Source organism: Meriones unguiculatus, chromosome 7 (genome assembly GCF_030254825.1).
Source record: "Meriones unguiculatus strain TT.TT164.6M chromosome 7, Bangor_MerUng_6.1, whole genome shotgun sequence".
Lineage (NCBI taxonomy): Eukaryota > Metazoa > Chordata > Mammalia > Rodentia > Muridae > Meriones > Meriones unguiculatus.
Genome location: NC_083355.1, coordinates 120,676,691 through 120,694,377, shown reverse-complemented (window position 1 = coordinate 120,694,377; position 17,687 = coordinate 120,676,691). Strand labels below are relative to the sequence as shown.

The 17,687-nt window shown below is 47.4% G+C and overlaps 1 protein-coding gene across 1 annotated transcript in view; it reads left to right on the top strand.

Moving 5' to 3' along the window:
• Dnah11 (dynein axonemal heavy chain 11) overlaps positions 1–17,687 on the top strand; it is a 266,833-nt gene that overhangs the window by 175,658 nt on the left and 73,488 nt on the right. Inside the window, exons 61-64 of the mRNA XM_060388295.1 lie at positions 2,129–2,230; positions 7,178–7,312; positions 11,203–11,373; positions 16,886–17,121. Coding sequence (XP_060244278.1) covers positions 2,129–2,230; positions 7,178–7,312; positions 11,203–11,373; positions 16,886–17,121 — 644 coding nt within the window. The remainder of the gene's footprint in view (positions 1–2,128; positions 2,231–7,177; positions 7,313–11,202; positions 11,374–16,885; positions 17,122–17,687) is intronic.

The window sequence follows — 17,687 nt, the reverse complement described above, 5'->3', positions numbered from 1 at the left end:
CAACTAGTCATTTCCTTCATGTCTTCAGAAAAAAAGTCTTGATTCACTGAGTTTAGCTGGGGGTTACTTATATGAATCTGAGTGGGGGAGCAATTTACTAAAGCATGGGCACCTTACCAGCTGCCACATTACTGAAGAAAGTGACCCCCTAACCCTGGCAACCACTAATTCTCAATAGCCTATCTCAGAGTGGCGGGGCCTAATGCCTGGTTCCTCCGTCCGTGGAAGAGTCTCAAATGGCCTGGTCCTGTGCCTGTCTTGTGTGGGATCCACAGCGGCCTGTGAGCTCATGGGTACAGTGGCCACATCCTGTGAGAAGATGGCCTTCATGGCATCCCTCCCCATCCTCTGGCTTTCACACCACTCCCACAGTGCTCGCTAGGCTCTGGAAGGGGCAGGAGAGGCTTCTTGTTTATCTTATTCTCTTATTGTCACTTATTCTCAGTTCTTTGACCTGTTGTGAATCTCTGCAGTCGCCATTTCCTTGTAAACAGAGGTTTCTCTCATCTAGGCTGAGCAGTACTTGTACGTGGGCATAAACGCGACTATTTAAAAGAGACTTTAGTTATCTGTCCATAGCAAGACAGCAGCAGGAGCTTCCCTGGAGGCCCGGAACCTCCCTAGCCACGGGACATGACCCAAATTTACAGCGGCAGCCCGGTTCCGTCCTGTAGAGTGAGCTTGAGTCCAGTCAGGAAGTAATGCTTTCTGCAGAGTCGCAGCGCTAACTGCTAACTGTGTCGGTGGGCACCCCTGCCTGGCAGGTCAGGCTGTAGAGTGCAGCATCTACAGCAGGGCGAAACCATCTCTGCTTCCTGATCAATTCTTAGGTCACCAAAAATGGAATGCCATTAATTAATTATTTTGGTTTTGGAGACGGGTATATAATTCTAAGAATGAGACGTAGTATCTCAGAGTTAAACGGGAAGATACTTGACATCTTAGAAAGTGTTGGTTTTGTGGTGAAGAGTGGCTGGTTTCAGTACCTTAGAGCACTTTTTAAAGTAGCAACTGGTTTTACATGTATAAACCATGTTAACACTAAACCACTCATTTTATGTTGACCTGAGAACAGTCCGAATCCATACAGAATCAAATGAAGCGTTGCTGTTAAACGCTTTGCCACCATCTCTATTATAGGTACAGTGAGATGAAAAATAACTATTTGCTTTAGTGTCTGAATGATATTAATTTTGCCTGTGTATGTTGGGAAGATGCAAAAGCAGATAATCCTTTCATTCAGCCGTATATTTATCCACTGTTTATCACGTGGCAGCCATGTCTCCAACCTTCTTACAGTACCAGGTACAGAAGAACAGTGTGTGGCCCGGACTTTGAAGAACTGACTGGTTTTGTTGTAGAAAGTTATGTCATATTCAGATTGCAAATTATGGAGTAAAAGCTAATCATCCTGCCATTCCCCAGTTAGCATGATAAAATCTGGCTCTACCCCACAGTGCAGGGTCTGTAGAGGCAGGCCTCCATGGCTCCGTCTGTCACTCCCCCCCCCAAAGCTTTCACAGATGGTTTAGACAGGCCACCGCAGATTCATGGCTTTTCTCTGCAGCCCAGTGCCTGAGTGCTGAGTTCAGTTGTTCCCTGGAGCCCTGGGAGAGAGAAATGCAGAGCAGCACTATGGCTGCACTGTGCTGTTTCTCTATAGAACCGGAAATAGGATTTGATCCACCCTGATTCTCCAGCCACCATTCTAGCAATACATGAGGTAGTCGGGAACTCAAAGCAAGAAGTGAGCATATACTTAGTAAGTCTCTCCCCGCCCCTTCATTCAGAGAATTGCTCCGCCCTCCGCTCTCTGCCTCTCAGGCTAGACCTCATCTCCTCTTGCTTAGATGGCTCCAGTGGGGGCTCATCACTTTAGCACAAACTGATTTTAGCATATTGGTGCTGTTTGACTTCTTAACATTTTATGCACGTGCTTACTGCTCCAAAGTCCAGAATAAATGAGGAACTGGAAGAGCAGACAGCGTGCTGAAGGCTGTGTCTACTGGGAGGCTGGCTGGCAAAGCAATCAAGAGCACATTGCTGTCTACTGGAGACTTGCTCTGGAGTGGGGTCCTGTCCTCCCTGTCGGCACGGCCTTCTCAATGATCCCCACGTGGATTTTCAGGTCTACTGCGATGTGGAGCCCAAGCGCCAGGCATTAGCCCAAACAAACCTCGAGCTGGCGGCAGCTACTGAAAAGCTAGCGGCCATCAGGAGGAAGCTTGTGGTAAGTGTCCCCGAGAAGCCGACACTCTTACGAGGAAGGCCCTGTGCCAGCCTTGGGGTCCCACCTGCAGATATGGCCGCATTTGCAAACAGAAAGAAACGTGGTCCTTAGGAATGCATTCACCCATCCTCAGTTTGTAGCTAGTCTGACTTGCTTCGTGCCATCCTCATGTCTGGTAGAAGTTGCCAAATGGTCTCTGAAACTGCAGTCAAGCTCCCTGGAGGCAGACCTAGCTGGACCCCCTGTTCACAGTTCTACCATCCGAGTTGGTTAACTCTCAGAGCAGAGGTTCTGTCATCTGTGACTAGGTACAGATTGAGCACTTCTTATTCCAGATCCAAATTGCTTCGAAGTCCATCACTTTTTTTCCCCTAAATGAAGCATTTTGGATATCTAACATTTTAGATTAGAAATGTGCAACATGCAAAATCTACGTAAGTACTCAAAAAGCTGAGATGTTCCCAAATCGTGCAGGGGATCATGCAACTCTCAACCTGTATGACAGTAGCATCTTGTGAAGTACATTGCAATGATTAAATGTATAATTTATGTTAATCTATATTGAGAATTTATCGTGGGGCCGAGCGTACAGACTCAACGCTTAGGGACTATCTGTAGCTATGACCATCATCATCACTAGTTTTAAAGATACCCACTAGTCTTGTGGTGTGACGCTCTGAGCACATCCAGACACATCTGTGGTACCAAGCCCTGTGAGCAGGGAAACCAGAATGCTGCTGAGGGGAGGGGTACTTGACACGCTCTTTGAAAGCCGCTTAGGAGTCACAGCCTTGAGGACAGGAAAGGTGCTCCTGTGGAGATGGAGGAAGAGCGAAGGAAGCAGGAGGACTCTTGAAGAGTCACAGAAGGCAAGGGCACTGAGAGGGACGTTGCAGGGAATGCTGACAGCAGGAAAGGTTGAAGCGGGGAAGGATGAAAGGCGTTTGTGAAGACAAAGGCCTTCTCAGCCTTTTAAGCTACGGAAGTTCAACGTTATCTGACTGTTGAAGAGCTATATCTGACTGGGAAAGATTTTAATAGGTTAATGACACCATCAAACAGCTTCTCAACAACTGAGAGGACGCTGGAAGCAAAGATGTCTAAAGGCAGAAAGACAGGTTCAAAGGCAACCAGAGAGGGCTCTGTGGGGCCTCAGCTGGGGCAGGAACAGCTGGGGCACAGGGCTGGGGTGACATCACAGCTAGCTGACAGATGTGGAGAGCAGGAGGAGAAAGAGATTTAGAGAGGGTGAGGTAGGCCGCACTGAGCACTCCACAGACTGACAGCTCACCCCCAGCCTCTGGCTTCTCATCTGTCATTTGTGGTAAAAACTGCAGCCTCTCAATGAGGATGAAAATGAGTCTTGGTGTGACCTGGTACCCACTCTGCCTTCTGTGAGGAGAACCAGACTCCTTTGTCCATGAGACATTCACATGATGTTTGTTCAGCTGGAATGACTTCCTCTCCAAGGCCTACATACAAATTTGATCCACAAGTCACTAAATTGATCCCCATCTCTTGAATCTGAATATAAGGAAAGAGAATAAATGCTGAAGTAGTAGCCAAAGACGGTGTGTTGATGTCTAAGCTGGTGCCCAGGGTTAGGCCTCTGGAGCTCCTGCTTCTGTGACCCTGTTGAACTCTGCATGCATGTGCCCTTCCCCCATCCTGAGGACCCTGCCACCTCCTTCTAGGACAGTCAGTTGCAAGTACTAATGGGGGCTCTGTCCTCTCTGTCTGCTGGGTTGAGAGACACTTTGGTGTATAGCAATGGGATATTTCATAAACTTGGTTTCCATTGTTTTCCTGTACAAATTCTATGTGGTGGTCTGGGCTTAGCGAAGTTTCTCATGAGCACAGATTTTGAACACTTAGGGTGAAGAGCATGTAAGCAGCCACCTTGCCATGTGAATGTATGAAGAAAGAACAATGAAGGCTTGGTACATTTCAAGCAAGCCATTGCTGTCTAGAACCCTTAGAGTGTCCCTGTGACCGTGCAGGCCTTCTGTAATACTTAAGCTAAGCTTGTGACATTGACCAGTGGCTGCTCAGCTCGGTCAGATGGGATGAGGCATTTTCTCATAGAGACTCCACTAGAACTCTCAAGACAAGTTGTCAAAATCAGCGTGAGATTAATTTCTCAGCAGAGACCCTTGACTATCCCAGCAATGTACTGAGTTGTGCCCTTATCTTATTCAGTTTCCAGGGCCTCTTTGTGGCAATGCTTTGAGTAAGATGGCCGGTAATCCCGGTCTCCCCTGACAGCTCTCTTGTCAATCCGCTTCCTCCCTCCTTCTGGAGAACCCACTCAATACACCTTCATACCCCTCCTCACCAGGCCACTTGCCCACACCTTCCTCCAGCATGCTCTTCCGTCATACCCAAGGACTGGTAAGCTGGAACCAGGTCAGCGCCAAAGGCAGCTGATTTAGAGATGTTTGGGATACACGTGTATAAAAATGATTTCCATCACCATTCTGACTAAAATGTAGAAAATGCTACTATTCTTAATGGTTTGTGCAGCTCTTAGAAGCAATTTAATGTTCACAGGGAACGTGATGGCGCTGAAAAGGACCAGGGAGCTGACTGTGCAAAGCCTTTCTGTTTGTAAAATTAGCCTTTTGAACACAGGCTGCAGATAGCTGGAAGGTATCCAGAGCAAATGTTTTCACACATATTGATAAACCTCAGAGCTAAATACTCACCAGAGAAAAGGACCCAGAGTGAATCTGACAGGTCTATGAAACATGAGTTTGCTCAAGCCCCCAGCAAGAATGGGCTCCCGGAGAGCTTCAAGCATCTTCAAAGTTCACGTGCCTCCCCAGGCCTCAGGAGATGCGAGCTAGGGGAACATACCTCTCCCTGTTTCAGCCAGTGGTGCAGAGTGAAGGAGATTCGGCAGGTGAGATTCGCCCAGCCCTGCTGGATTTCCTGGCCTCTGCCATCTCACATCTCCCTTCTGGGCTTCCCCACCTCTGAGCTTAAGTCAAGTGTTTTACTTGGAACATGGGTATTTTTTGTTTGTTTCTTTGTTTTGTCAGATGGTCCCATCCAGGCTGCCCTGCAAATCCATTCAAATCGGTGTGCTATCTCTGGATGTGTTAGTTTTAGAATAAAAGACAGCTTTAAAGATTGAGAGAAAAATATTACTAAGTTCAGTGGAAGAAAGGCTGTGGTGCTGTATCATTTATCTATCATCATTTGGGGGTAAGCATGCACAGACATACAAACACACACACATGCATGCACACACATGCAAACACCGCACAGTACACACACACCTTGGTGCACACATGTTTGGGTCACAAGATACTCCCAGGCATCAGTGCTCACCTTCTACCTCGTCTGAGGCAGGGTCTCTTGCATGTATGGCCCACTAACTACCAGACATTCTCCAGCCTCTGTCTCCCATGTCGATGGAGGAGGAGTGAGATTCTGAACGCATGCTGTTGCCCCAGCTTCACCGGGATGCTGGGTGTCTGGACCTGGTCCTCACACTGCAGCACTTTAACTGCCGAATCCTCCCCTCTGCCTCATATCTTAAACATCCATCGTGTGTCTTAAATGAGGCTTAGGGATGACCATAAAGGAAACAGCCCAGGCTCTCCAGGTAGTGTCTCTCAAAGCGTGGTGTTCTCAGACCAGTAGTGACATGTCACCTGGGAGCTAGTTGAGAAGTCAGGTTCTCTGAACCATGTTCAGATGGAGCGGGAAATCTGGTAGTGGATCCCAGTAGTCGGTAAGTTCAGCAGGAAGCAGAAAGATGGCTCAGTAGGTAAGAGCTGTTCCTCCAGAGGACTTGAGTTCGGTTCCTAATCCCAGGCCACTCACAACCATGTGTGGCTCCAGCTCCAAGGGCTCTGGTACTTCTGGCTTCTGTGGGCACTTGTACATGCGTACACACACCCAGGAACACACATACACACAGCTACAAATTTTAAAATAATAAAAAATATGAATAGGTTGTGTTTTACCACTTGCCTTATCCAGAGATCTTAGAAGCTTGCACGTCCTTACAAAAGCAGTGTTATGGTCTTAGGCCTGCTAGAACTCACAAACGGTGAGATGGCTACAGTGAGGTTTCTCAGAACCATCTGACATCTTACTTGACACTTTTCAGCTGTATTAAACTCTTTTAAGATGTCTTAATGTTAAAAAAAAAAAAAAAAGCTCACATGACTGACAGGAGAGAGTGTGGTTGGACACCCGAGAGTCTCAGGAAATGGGAAAGCTCCCAGGAAGTCTCCTGGAAGCCCTCAAGAACTGGCAGTGGCTCATCTTGAGTCTCCACACAGGATGATCCTGTCCATACTTAGTTTGCTTTTCTGCACCTGTGTTTGAGGGTGCCATCCCTACAAAGGAGAACCCCACCCCCCGACCAAACTGACACATCTAAGTTTTTTGATAGGACAACAGATTCTGAGTCTCAAGGTCTGAAGGGATTCAGTAACTGACATCTTCCCTCCTTGTCTTGGGTCTGTACCAAGTGAACAAAGTGTCATTAGGTAGAAAAGCACAAACAAACCTCCACCATTGACAGGCAAAGGGCACACACCTAAAATCCCAGCACCTGAGAGGCAGAGACAGGGCAGTTGAGAGATCAAGCCAGCCTGGGCTACCAGTGAGATGGTCTCTCTTCTAAAGTAAGGAATGGCACAGCTACTGCTGGAGGGTGGGACTCACAGAGCATCTGAGGCATAGCCAGTGTCGCTCAGTTCCGCCCCCCACCCCGTGCACCCCACCAGGAGGAAAGTAAGACACATAGCTGCTCCTAGAGCGACTCTGACATACTGGTTATCATCACAGCTTCCTTCTTCCGTAAAATGTGTGTGGTAAAGGGCAGTGGAAGGAAGGGGGCTCAGTTCCTGTCAACAGGCAGCTTCCAGTGGCTGGAATGTTGGTCTTGACTAAAACCACCTCTGAAGTTAGTTTCCACTCCACCTTCAGGACCTGGATCAGAATCTGAGCCGACTTACAGCTTCATTTGAAAAGGCAACAGCTGAGAAGGTCCGATGCCAGGAAGAGGTGAATCAAACCAACAAGACGATTGATCTCGCAAACAGACTTGTCGGCGAACTTGAGGCAAGTCCTCTTTCCTTTAGAGCTCTCAGCAAAGTGTTGAGGCTGGTGTTTGGGGGTTGATGACCATTTGTTGCCAATGACTAAGTAAACATAGAATTGATGGTATTGGAGAATAGTTAATCATTACTCAGACTTAAAGATCCAGGTTTCCAGAAGGAGGAAGCCAACAACCAACCATAAGCCCAGATAATCTTAGCATTTGGGACTCAGAGGCAGAGGTTCAAGGTTTTCCTCAGCTACAAAGCAAGTCCTCAGAGTGACTAACTAATAAGAGTCTGCCTCAAAAAAAAAAAAAAAAAAAAGCAGATAGATAGATAGATAGATAATAAAATGACCGATCAGTTGCTTTTGTGTACATATATATGGCCAGTAAACTCAGTGTGACAATTGCATAGTTTACAGTCAAAACAGAAAGACTGATTTTTACACTTTCACTGTTTAATAATATACTTTTCTACCACCAAAAAGAAAGAGAGGAGAGTGAGAGATTGCTGTGACAGAGTCAGAACTGAACAATTATCATTTTATGTTCTTTCATGACCTCACCATCTGTAAAATGCAGCGTGACATTCCACGTCCTCAGAATGGCTGTTAGAACTCTGCAGAAGTTCCCTGGGGTGTGCGGGCTCTGGGTCAGGTTAATTTCAGTGCGGGTTTTTATATTTGTAAGTTCTTGATAATAAGGCTTTAATTAAAAGATAACAGTTTTGTCAGAATTTAGTTGTTTTGTACCCACTTTGAGATGATGGGGTAGGCTGGATGGAAGGCTATCTACTCATTTTTTAATTTCTTTGGTGGTCTTTAAGGTACAGCATAGAGTTCAGAACAGCTCTTGGGCAGTTTGCTGCTGGCTTCCACCAGCAGATCAGACCTTCATACCAAAACTGACAGTTTATGTTTGTGGTGGTCACACTTTTTATGGCTGATTGACTTGTGTGAACAAGTGCAGTTGAAGAACATGACCTTGGACATGAGTAAGCTGCTGACACCAATTTTATTTGTTCTGTGAAGTCACGTTAAACGGTTTGAGACAAGTCTTTGAAGTGAGGGCAGCTCTCACTTGCTGAAGGCTCCTCAGTTCGGGGCACGGCCTTGTGCCCCTCCCCTGTTCTTGCTGGAGCACTGACTGACTTGATCTTATGCAGGTCTTGTACTGCCAGCCAAGGTTGCTGTGAGTTCAGGAGTACAAGCATCCTGCCAGGCCCAGAGACACTGTAGGGCCTGCATCCTCCCTGACTTCTGGCTGCCACAGTCTTTCTGACCCATCTTCCACAATATGTCTCCAGAGCCTCTTGGGGTGTTCTTTTCCCCAAATCTATCATAACCTTCCCGACAACAGGAGCTTCATGTACTTTGAACTACTTGATTCCGGGCAAAGAGACTAGTACCCGGTATCAAGGTCATTAATAGATATTTGTTGAATAAGTGGGTTGTTGAAATATCTTTTGCTTAAGAGAGAGGGTGAAGAGAGAGGAAGACAGATGGGGAGAGAGATGAGGGAAAGAGAAGGAGGAGAGGGAGAGAGGGGGAAGAGACAGAGGGAGAGAGAGCAGAGAGAAAGGAAGACAGGGAGGGAGATGGGGGATAAAAGGGGGGAGAAGAAAAGAGGGAAAGAGAGGGGAGAAAGAGGGAGACAGAGAGGGGAGGGAGAGAAAAAAGGAGAGAGAAAGGGAGAGAGGAGGGAAAGACAGGGTAGAGAAATGGAGACAGAGGGAAGGGAAAGGGAGACAGACACAGTGGGGGAGAGGGAGAGAGAGAGAGAGGGAGAAAGACAGGGGAGGGAGAGGGGGAGAGGGAGACAGAGAGAGGGAGGGGAAGGGAGAAGGAGAGGACTCATTCTTCACAGGTCAGTTGAGAAAGCTTGCTTTTTCTGGTCCTTCTATCTACTTCCACTTACTGTGAAGAGCTAGGAGAAGTGTTTACCACTTGTGGGGTTATGTGAGAAAAGAAGGCCATGTAAGTAGAGTGCTTCTTAGGCATCTCACAGCTCTGTCATGGTGAAAGCAGCCCCCTTCAGTATCTCTAATGCACACGAATGGTCTCAATGCCTGGACTCTGCTGATTTAGACAATGGGGGGGGGGGGAGAACTTGTATGTTGTTAAGTAGAAAAATATATTTTTGAAGGATTAATTGAACATGTCAGATCTTTTCCTCTGAGGATAAATTCTTTCTGACTAGAAAAGGAGATAGTTAACTTGTGAGAAGCATCAAGACTGATGATTTCGTCTATATAGCATTGACCTGGAAGTCCAGCCATTCAGACTAATAAATCAGGCAATTTATATTTAATCATTAACTAACTCCTGAGCTGAACAGCTGTTCAAAATTAGAAATGGGTCACCCCAGCCAGGATGATATTACAGGCAATCTATAATGCATTAGAATAAAATTATAGTGATTTTTAACTGTCCAGAAATTTATTACAGGACATGTTCCAGCTCTTAAACCCTTGCTAGCCATTGTCAGTAATGATTTATGTGGCAGTGGAATGAAATTATTGATGCTCTCGACAGCCAATAAGTCTGTGTTTAGTAAATCTTCAAGTCCAAAGGTGTTTTGGAGAATGGGGGGGAGGGTGCACTTCGGTATCACTTACAAAGCAAAATCAACAAATATGCAGGCCAGGAGTGGGGACGCCCCTCCGGAGCACGCCAGATGCATTGTCTGTGGCTGAGGAAGGAGAGTAATGCATTCTGAAAAGAGGACTAGAGAGTTGGACTTCCCGTCATTAGCAGTGTGGCTGGGATGGTGCGTAGACCCAAGAACGGCTCCAGGAGCCGTCCACTGGTATCCCAGATACTAGTATGCTTTGCAGGAAGCTGACATTTTAATATTTTGTTTTATGTGTCAGTTATATTTCCTGTGACCTTTTTTTTTCCTGGAAGAAAGGGAGAGTCTTAGGATTCTCTTTCCTTATACTATGAAATTGATGATTATTTTGGCTCCTATTAATTTTCATGTCCTTAGAATGTTATATTAGTTTTCAACATGCCTTAAGATGGAGTGAATTAGTGAGCTACCCTGCAGTTCAGGCAATCCATATATAGTTATTGCAGTTTTATACAAATCCAATATTAAGGGCTCTACACACTTACCCTGTAAATCAGATTTTAAATGGCCAGCCCACTAGATAAAAGGACTTCAACATGGTTTCTGAATGTATTGCCACTGAGGCTAGCCGAGTCCTGATTCCCATCATTTAGCATGGCTCAGAGCTCCCTTCACTGATTTAATGATTATACTAGAAAAATGGCCTGAATTTGGTTACTACTGGAATCATTCTTTAATTAACAGCATTCAGAATAAATGGTTATTTCAGCTTTATGTTTTAATTAATTAATGTGAATGATGTTTGGCAATTTTCTTTGTCTGGTCAGCCTATAGCCAGTATATTAAGAAAAAAAAAATGTTGGTTTAAGCAGTACAGTGCTAGTGTCAAAAAAAGAGGGTAAAATGGAGACCAGCCAGGCTGACGTCAGGTACCCTTGTACATGAGCGTGGCATTACACAGCCATGGAGTTGGTGGCACTGGAGATTGAGGCCGGTGCAGAGCAGGCTGGAGGCTAGGCAGCGTTCACAGTGAGAGCTCCTTTTAAAAGGTAAAACAAGGCCCTGAGATCACTTCCTTGAAGCAGCAGGGGCCCCGCTCTGGAGGGCCTGGGCAGCATCGGGCTGACCTGGTAAGAAGGGGCATGACTACAGAGTTAGTGCAGCTGGGAGCACAGGCGAGGGTGAGCTCGGCCCGTGCTGCTGAGCGTGGCTGGGAGATGGGCTCCGGCCGCGGCCGCGCGGTCCCTGCAGACCCGGGCGGGAGGCGCGCGCTCGCTGCCTTGCGCGTGCGCGGGCTGGCGCTCACCCCGTGATCACATGTGGGTACTTTCTTCTGCAGTCGGAGAGGCTCCGATGGGGCCAGTCCGTCCAGGCCTTCGAAGCTCAGGAGGAGACCCTGTGCGGGGACGTGCTCCTCACCGCCGCCTTCGTGTCCTACCTGGGGCCCTTCACGCGCCAGTACCGCCGCGAGCTGCTGGACTGCACGTGGGTCCCGTTCCTGCGGCGCGAGGTGAGGCCACCGTCCGCGTGCCGGCCCCGTGCTCGCCCTGTGCGGGCGTCTGGCGGTCAGAGGGTTACAAGACGGTAGGGGGCAAAGGCAGTGTTGATTATTAAAGAGCGAGCGTGTTTAGTTAGCTCCGACAGTAGCATAGATTATTAAATAGTGTTTTGTTTCCTTACTAATATTGATATTTAGTACAGATTTTTCAATCACTTTCCAATTAAAGCCTAACATTTTGTAAAATGGCATTAAAAAAAAAAAAGCTTACCATAGATTTGAATGCTAAAATCCATAGATGACATAAAATCAAAGAGCTGACATATTTGAAACGCTGTGGTTTAAGGTCTCCCGAGCATAGTTGAGAATTCTCAGAGGCCATACTGTGGGGCAGTAGTCAGCGCCTGAGGTACAGGCCACAGCACCGCTGTGAGGAAGCGGCCTCCCAGGTTACTTACCCTTGGCGAGTCAGGCCATCCTCAGGCCTCTGCACTGACGTTCTCCGGGAGGCAGTTACTCCTCAGCTTCCACGGGGCTGTCATCGCAACTGAAGTACATGCCAATGGAAAGTCAGCAGTTTAAAGGACGTCAGTGTGTAGGGAGCGCCCCTCACCAAGGGCGCAGTTCATCACTTCATGGGAAAGTCCATCGTAACTAAGCCATTTCACACACCTATGCTCTCAAGACCTGCCTTTACACTGAAGGCTTCATACATGAGAGCACGTGAGTTCTCTGAATCTCAAGGTTGGTCTTCCAGTACCATGATCTGGTTAGGTATGAGTCAGGCTGCTAATTCTGCCCCATTCCTAGGGCGTCCTCGTTTCTAACATGGTCGTGGGCTGCTTCTTCTCTTCTGTTTTTATCTTCCTTGCTTGTCCACCCCATGCTTGAACTTCCTGTTTGTGGAGGTCACCCAGTGACTCTGCAGACGGACTCTCTTAACGGTTCTCTGTGCACTCCCATTAGCGGTAACGAGCTCTGTTCTCCCAGAATCCTGAGGACATTCATTCTAACATCAGAGTGACTGGGCGTTGGCCTCCTGGCGTAGCTGCCCACTTTGGGCTTGTGCCGAGATAAGAGCGAGTGCTGCCAAGGCATTTATGTTTTCTACACCAGAAACTTGCCTTTTCTTCATTAGTTTTAAAACTGGTCTTTAATTGCTCTAATGTCATTGGTGCTTCTAGAAAGTCCAACATCACTTGATTTGTGTTTTTTCCATTCCATGGAATCCGTCTAAATCCAGATTTATGAATCTGTAAACCAAGCATATAATTTATTGCTGACCTGGGCATGGTTAAGGTAACCTCGGAAGAAACTCTTCTCTGAATAATGAGAATTGGTTGTCCTCAAGTATTCTCAGAAATGCACAGGAGATTAGACAATACGTATTATTTTAATACGTTGTTATTTAATATATATTTAAGATAACTATATAGTTTATATGCATATAATCTAAATACGTCAGTCATGGCTTATTTGGAGAATAACTCAATTTGATTCAAGTTAGAACTCCAAGGAAAATTGTGACTTGACTTGACTCAGTGGTTGTAAAGTTTGCTAAGGGGTATGTTCTTAAGGACAGCCAAGCCATTTTAAAATAGAACCATAAGAGACCCTTGTCCTTCAAGACATTAAACATATTCTAAAAGTACAGCATTACAACAAGTCCTTCTGCAGGGGACACAGAGTAAAGGGATAGACTAGTACTTACCAGCATGCATGGCCACGAAGAGTCTTTTGACATACGTGCAATGCACACGTTCAAACACAGCTACACCTATCCCTCACCATTGCCCTGTATAGACTCGGATGCTGTACCCTCTGTCTGAACCCCCGAGAGGGGTCCGCTTCCCCTGCCCACTCCGGGGTCACCCTAGACAAACCTTCATCCAAACATCTGTCTGTCAGAGTACATGCGCACAGTGCTGAGGGCACTCCAGGGAACCGGCGGTGCCTCCTCCCACCTATGCTTTCTTCATTTGCTCTCAAGACAACACCCTCCTCTGCTCTTGTTCTTACTCCACTGGTCAGTCTTCTTGGGTTTCCTTGGCTCCCCCGACTTTCTACTCTGCAAGCTGTTAATAGTGATATCCGGGGCTTCCTGTCTTTCACTCACGTCATCGTTACCATTTGGCCAGATTTATGCTTTAATCGCCATTTGACGCTGCTGACTTCCAAATGCATGCCTTTAGCCCAGACTACGGCGCCTGTTCTTGGACGTCTGGAAGTTGTCTTATATGTAGCAGTATGACTCCTGACTTGCCCTACCTCTGCTCAGCATTTCCTGTGTGTTTCTTGGCAGCTCCCTGCTGTCACCTCCATGTTCCCTTTCATGTAATCCAGAACCCTGCATGCAGTGAGAGTCTGAGTGTGTTCTGCCACTTCTGGTGCTGCCATGCCATCATGTTCTCCTGGATAGCTGTAGGAACCCGCAAATGCCTTTCCACAAGTTTATAGTTCATTGTTTATCCCTTAAATTGCCTGGGAACATATCATCTAGTTAGAGCTTTCAAAGACAAACGTCCATTTTCTTCTTAAATCCCTTGAGTGATTCTCCGTTGTACTCAGAACAAAATTCAGATAGTCTATCAAAGCTTCAACCCTTACAAGAGCTGTTCACTGTTTCTCTTGATCTCGCTTTGATTCCCTTCCTATCCTGCTCTTGTCACTCCAGCCTCCTCCTAAGCGGTCCAGGTATTTTGGCCTCAGGCCTTCGTTCTGCCTTCCTCCTCTGCCTAGACTATGTCCTCTGAGAACACCCTGTGTCTTCCATCTACCAACTCTTTGTTCACTTCTCAAAGACTATCAAAGGTTATCAAAGACCAACGTTGAAGGGAGATGCAGAAGGACTGACACATCGTTCCGACATTCTAATGTGGAGGTGTGCTGTGTCCCATTGCTCCTGTCGCATGGATGCCATCACACATCATAGCAGAGATAAGTGACACAGGACTCACAAGGGCATATGTCTTCGTGGCCCTGCTTTCCACCCGTAACAGTGGCTTGAACTTTACCTTAGCATAGGAAGTCCCCTGGGGAACAGGAGTCTTTATTAATCATGGCTTTAGTCACCACAGTGATGCTTTCTTCAAGGTCTAGGCATGACAGGAGAAGACAAGGGATACTGACCCAGCCAGGCACAAGGTTTTGAGGCAGAGAGGCAGGGAGGCAGGGAGTTCATGTGACTGGGGGAAGAAAATTAAAGTATGAGAGGTATACTTCAGGCTGCCTAGAAACCCGAGTTTAGCTGAAGGAAGATAAAATATGGTAAGATGCCTCAGAATTAAGTATGCAATTACAGTTATGACTTTATACCCCTGCTCGTGAGTCTATCGTCAAGAAAGGAAAGCCGAGGTCCAGCATCTGTTTGTGTGCTCTGGTCCCTAGAAGCATTGCTGTTAGCCAAGAGCTGGGCGCAGCCCAGGCATCCGGGGACAGGTGAATGGATTGTTTCTAAAGTGCCACAGGCATAAAACAGGAAATCTGGTTCATCCTGCAGCATGGATCACTGGCAGACATGGTTCTGACTGAGCCAGGCATAAGAGCAAGCACTGTGTGAGTACTGGACAGGATATAGAGGTCAGGTGACATGACCTACAAAGGAGTAGTAGATGCTGTGGTGGGGTGGCAGGAATGGTTGTTCTGATTCAGTTTGGGAGGATGAGAAAGCTCTGTAGATGAAGGTGGGTGATAGCCCCATGACATCATGAATATTTATTGCTACTGGAGTATAGACATTTAAGAATGCAATGTTTACACTGTGTGACATTTACCATAATGAAAAAGAAAACCCATGGTAGGTAACCCAGATGTCCTAAGGCCGTTAATGTACATGGAAAAGAGCGGAGAGGTCTGAGATCAGAGAACTGGATCTGAAATTTCCGACTTGAGTGGTAAGGTAGTTTCACGTTTCCTGAGTCAGAGCAGTGGCCGCAGTCCCACAGAGAGCTGTGGAGGAACCACACATCATGGAGAGGTGTGTGTGAAGAAGGCCAGGAGGGAGGACACGTCTGCTCCTCCTGTCCCCGTGTGCCTCCCCAGGATGCTAGCATGGATACGAACTAGGGTCTTTCTATGCACTCTGGCCATGGAGAGTTGATGGCAAAATATGGAAAGGCAAAAGAGGCCAAAAGGAAGCAGTCAGCAAGATGAAGGCGTATATGGAGGGCTGCAGAACTGGACCATGTCGGCCTCGGAGCTGATGTTTCAGCTGAAGGTGGAGGGGCGGTGTCAGGGGAACTGGCAGTGGAGAGCAATGGCTGCCCCTCCCCTTCCTCAGTCCCTAGTGCTCCGAGTATGTCTCCACTTAGGAAAACCCTTACGTGGAGTTAGCTCCTGGCCCATGCTTCTCCGGCCCCCGCAGGTGGTGGGTGAAGCTGCACAGGAGAAATCTGGTTAGCTGTGTTAATAGCAGTTGAAGCTGAATCATTGGACTAAAGGAAGGGAGTCTGCTGAGAGAGCCCTTAAAGTCCCACTCAACTGTGTGACCCGTCTCGCAGATCAGTCGAACAAGGCCCTAAGAGAGGGGGTGAGGATGGGGGAGGGCACAAGAGACTCATGGAGACACGACAGATCCCTGATCAAGTCGCTTAATGAAGGCAAAGCATACACTTCAATAGAAAAGAATCACAGAAGAGTCTCCTCACAGTATCAGTAATTGTATCGTTTGGCAAGGTGTCCGAGGATTCACTCAAGGCTGCACAAAAATTACCATCCAGCTCCAGGCTTGAACGAAACTTGCTGTCTGGTTCTCAGGAACAGAACACCCGTCTCCCATGGACCGCCAAGGGCAGTCCCGGGACTTTAGATAAAACTCGTATCTGCCAAGCAGAGTCCCGTGTACCAGACTCCTAAAGTTTCCCACAGCAACAGCCTGTCATCTAATTCATGGAAAAGTCCTAGCTGGCAGAGAAATAGAAACTATAAGCTCAGTTAGTAAAGAAAATGGCGACAACCTCTAAAATGGCTGAGTTAGAGTCAAGCCAGAATAGTCACATCAGAAGCAGCGTCCCACAACTGTGGTAGACAGCCTGGGTTTGAGAGCTGCTGGGCCAGGGGCAAGCCAGGCTTTGGCTGAAACAAGAGGATGGGGTGCAAGGCTAAGATTCTAAAGGAAATGTAGGAAGAGCTATCAGAAAGATTCAGAACTGGAAATCGGTTCGGGGGCCAGGATGGGAAGCACGAGGCTTTATCCCTGAAAGGCAGTCATCTTGCTCGCTTTCCTGAAGGTGGCCGGGCTCAGCAAACTGCAGACTTGATGATGAACCCACTCCAGAAAGGGAGGCGAAGTGGACACAGTCAATAATCTAGATCCTGGACCCACAGCTGACAGGATTCTGAAAGGCCTGTGCGCTATCAATTTCACAGCGCAAGTTTCGTTTGGCTTTGAGCAGTGTGCAGCCAGTTTGCCTGTGTTTCTTTGACATCATTTCCTCTTAGCTCTGGACTCATTTTCTTGTCTGGCACAGTCGGCCGTTTTCCTCTGCCATGCTGCTAGTTGATCCCTTCCACTTTGATTTCAAAGGTTTCCATCCCCATAGCAGAAGGCCTGGACGTGATTGCCATGTTGACAGATGAGGCCACAATTGCGTCCTGGAATAACGAGGGGCTACCCAACGACAGGATGTCAGCTGAAAACGCCGCCATCCTGACGCACTGTGAGCGCTGGCCGCTGCTCATAGACCCCCAGCGGCAGGGCCTCAAGTGGATCAAGAATAAGTACGGGCCTGACCTGAGAGTCACACACTTGGGCCAGAAAGGGTATGTGTGTGTTGCCCGCTCAGAAGTGGGTATGAGCTGGGTAAAGCCTGGCCTTTCCATCGCTTTATAGCATTACAGTTTGGTCCCACTTGCAGATTTCCTAGCTCATATTTCTTATAAAGTAATTGTGTTGAAAGACATTCATGTAAGGCACTATCTAATTAGTTGAAAGGGAAATAAAAAACATTGCATCTGAGATTTAAAATCTGGGCACAGGGGTCCTTTCTGAGACTGATACTCCAACCAAGAACCATGCATAGAGATAACCTAGAACCCCTGCACAGATATAGCCCATGGCAGCTCAGTGTCCAACTGGGTTACCTAGTAAGGGGAACAGGGACTGTCTCTGACATGAACTGATTGGCCTGCTCTTTGATCACCTCCCCTGAGGGTAGGGCAGCCTTACCAGTCCACAGAGGAAGACAATTCAGCCAGTCCTGATGAGACCTGATAGACTAGGATCAGAAGGAAGAGGAGGAAGACCCCCCTATCAGTGGACTTAGAGAAGGCATAGGAGGAGATTAGGGAGGGAAGGTGGGATTGGGAGGGGACAAGGGAGAGGGCTA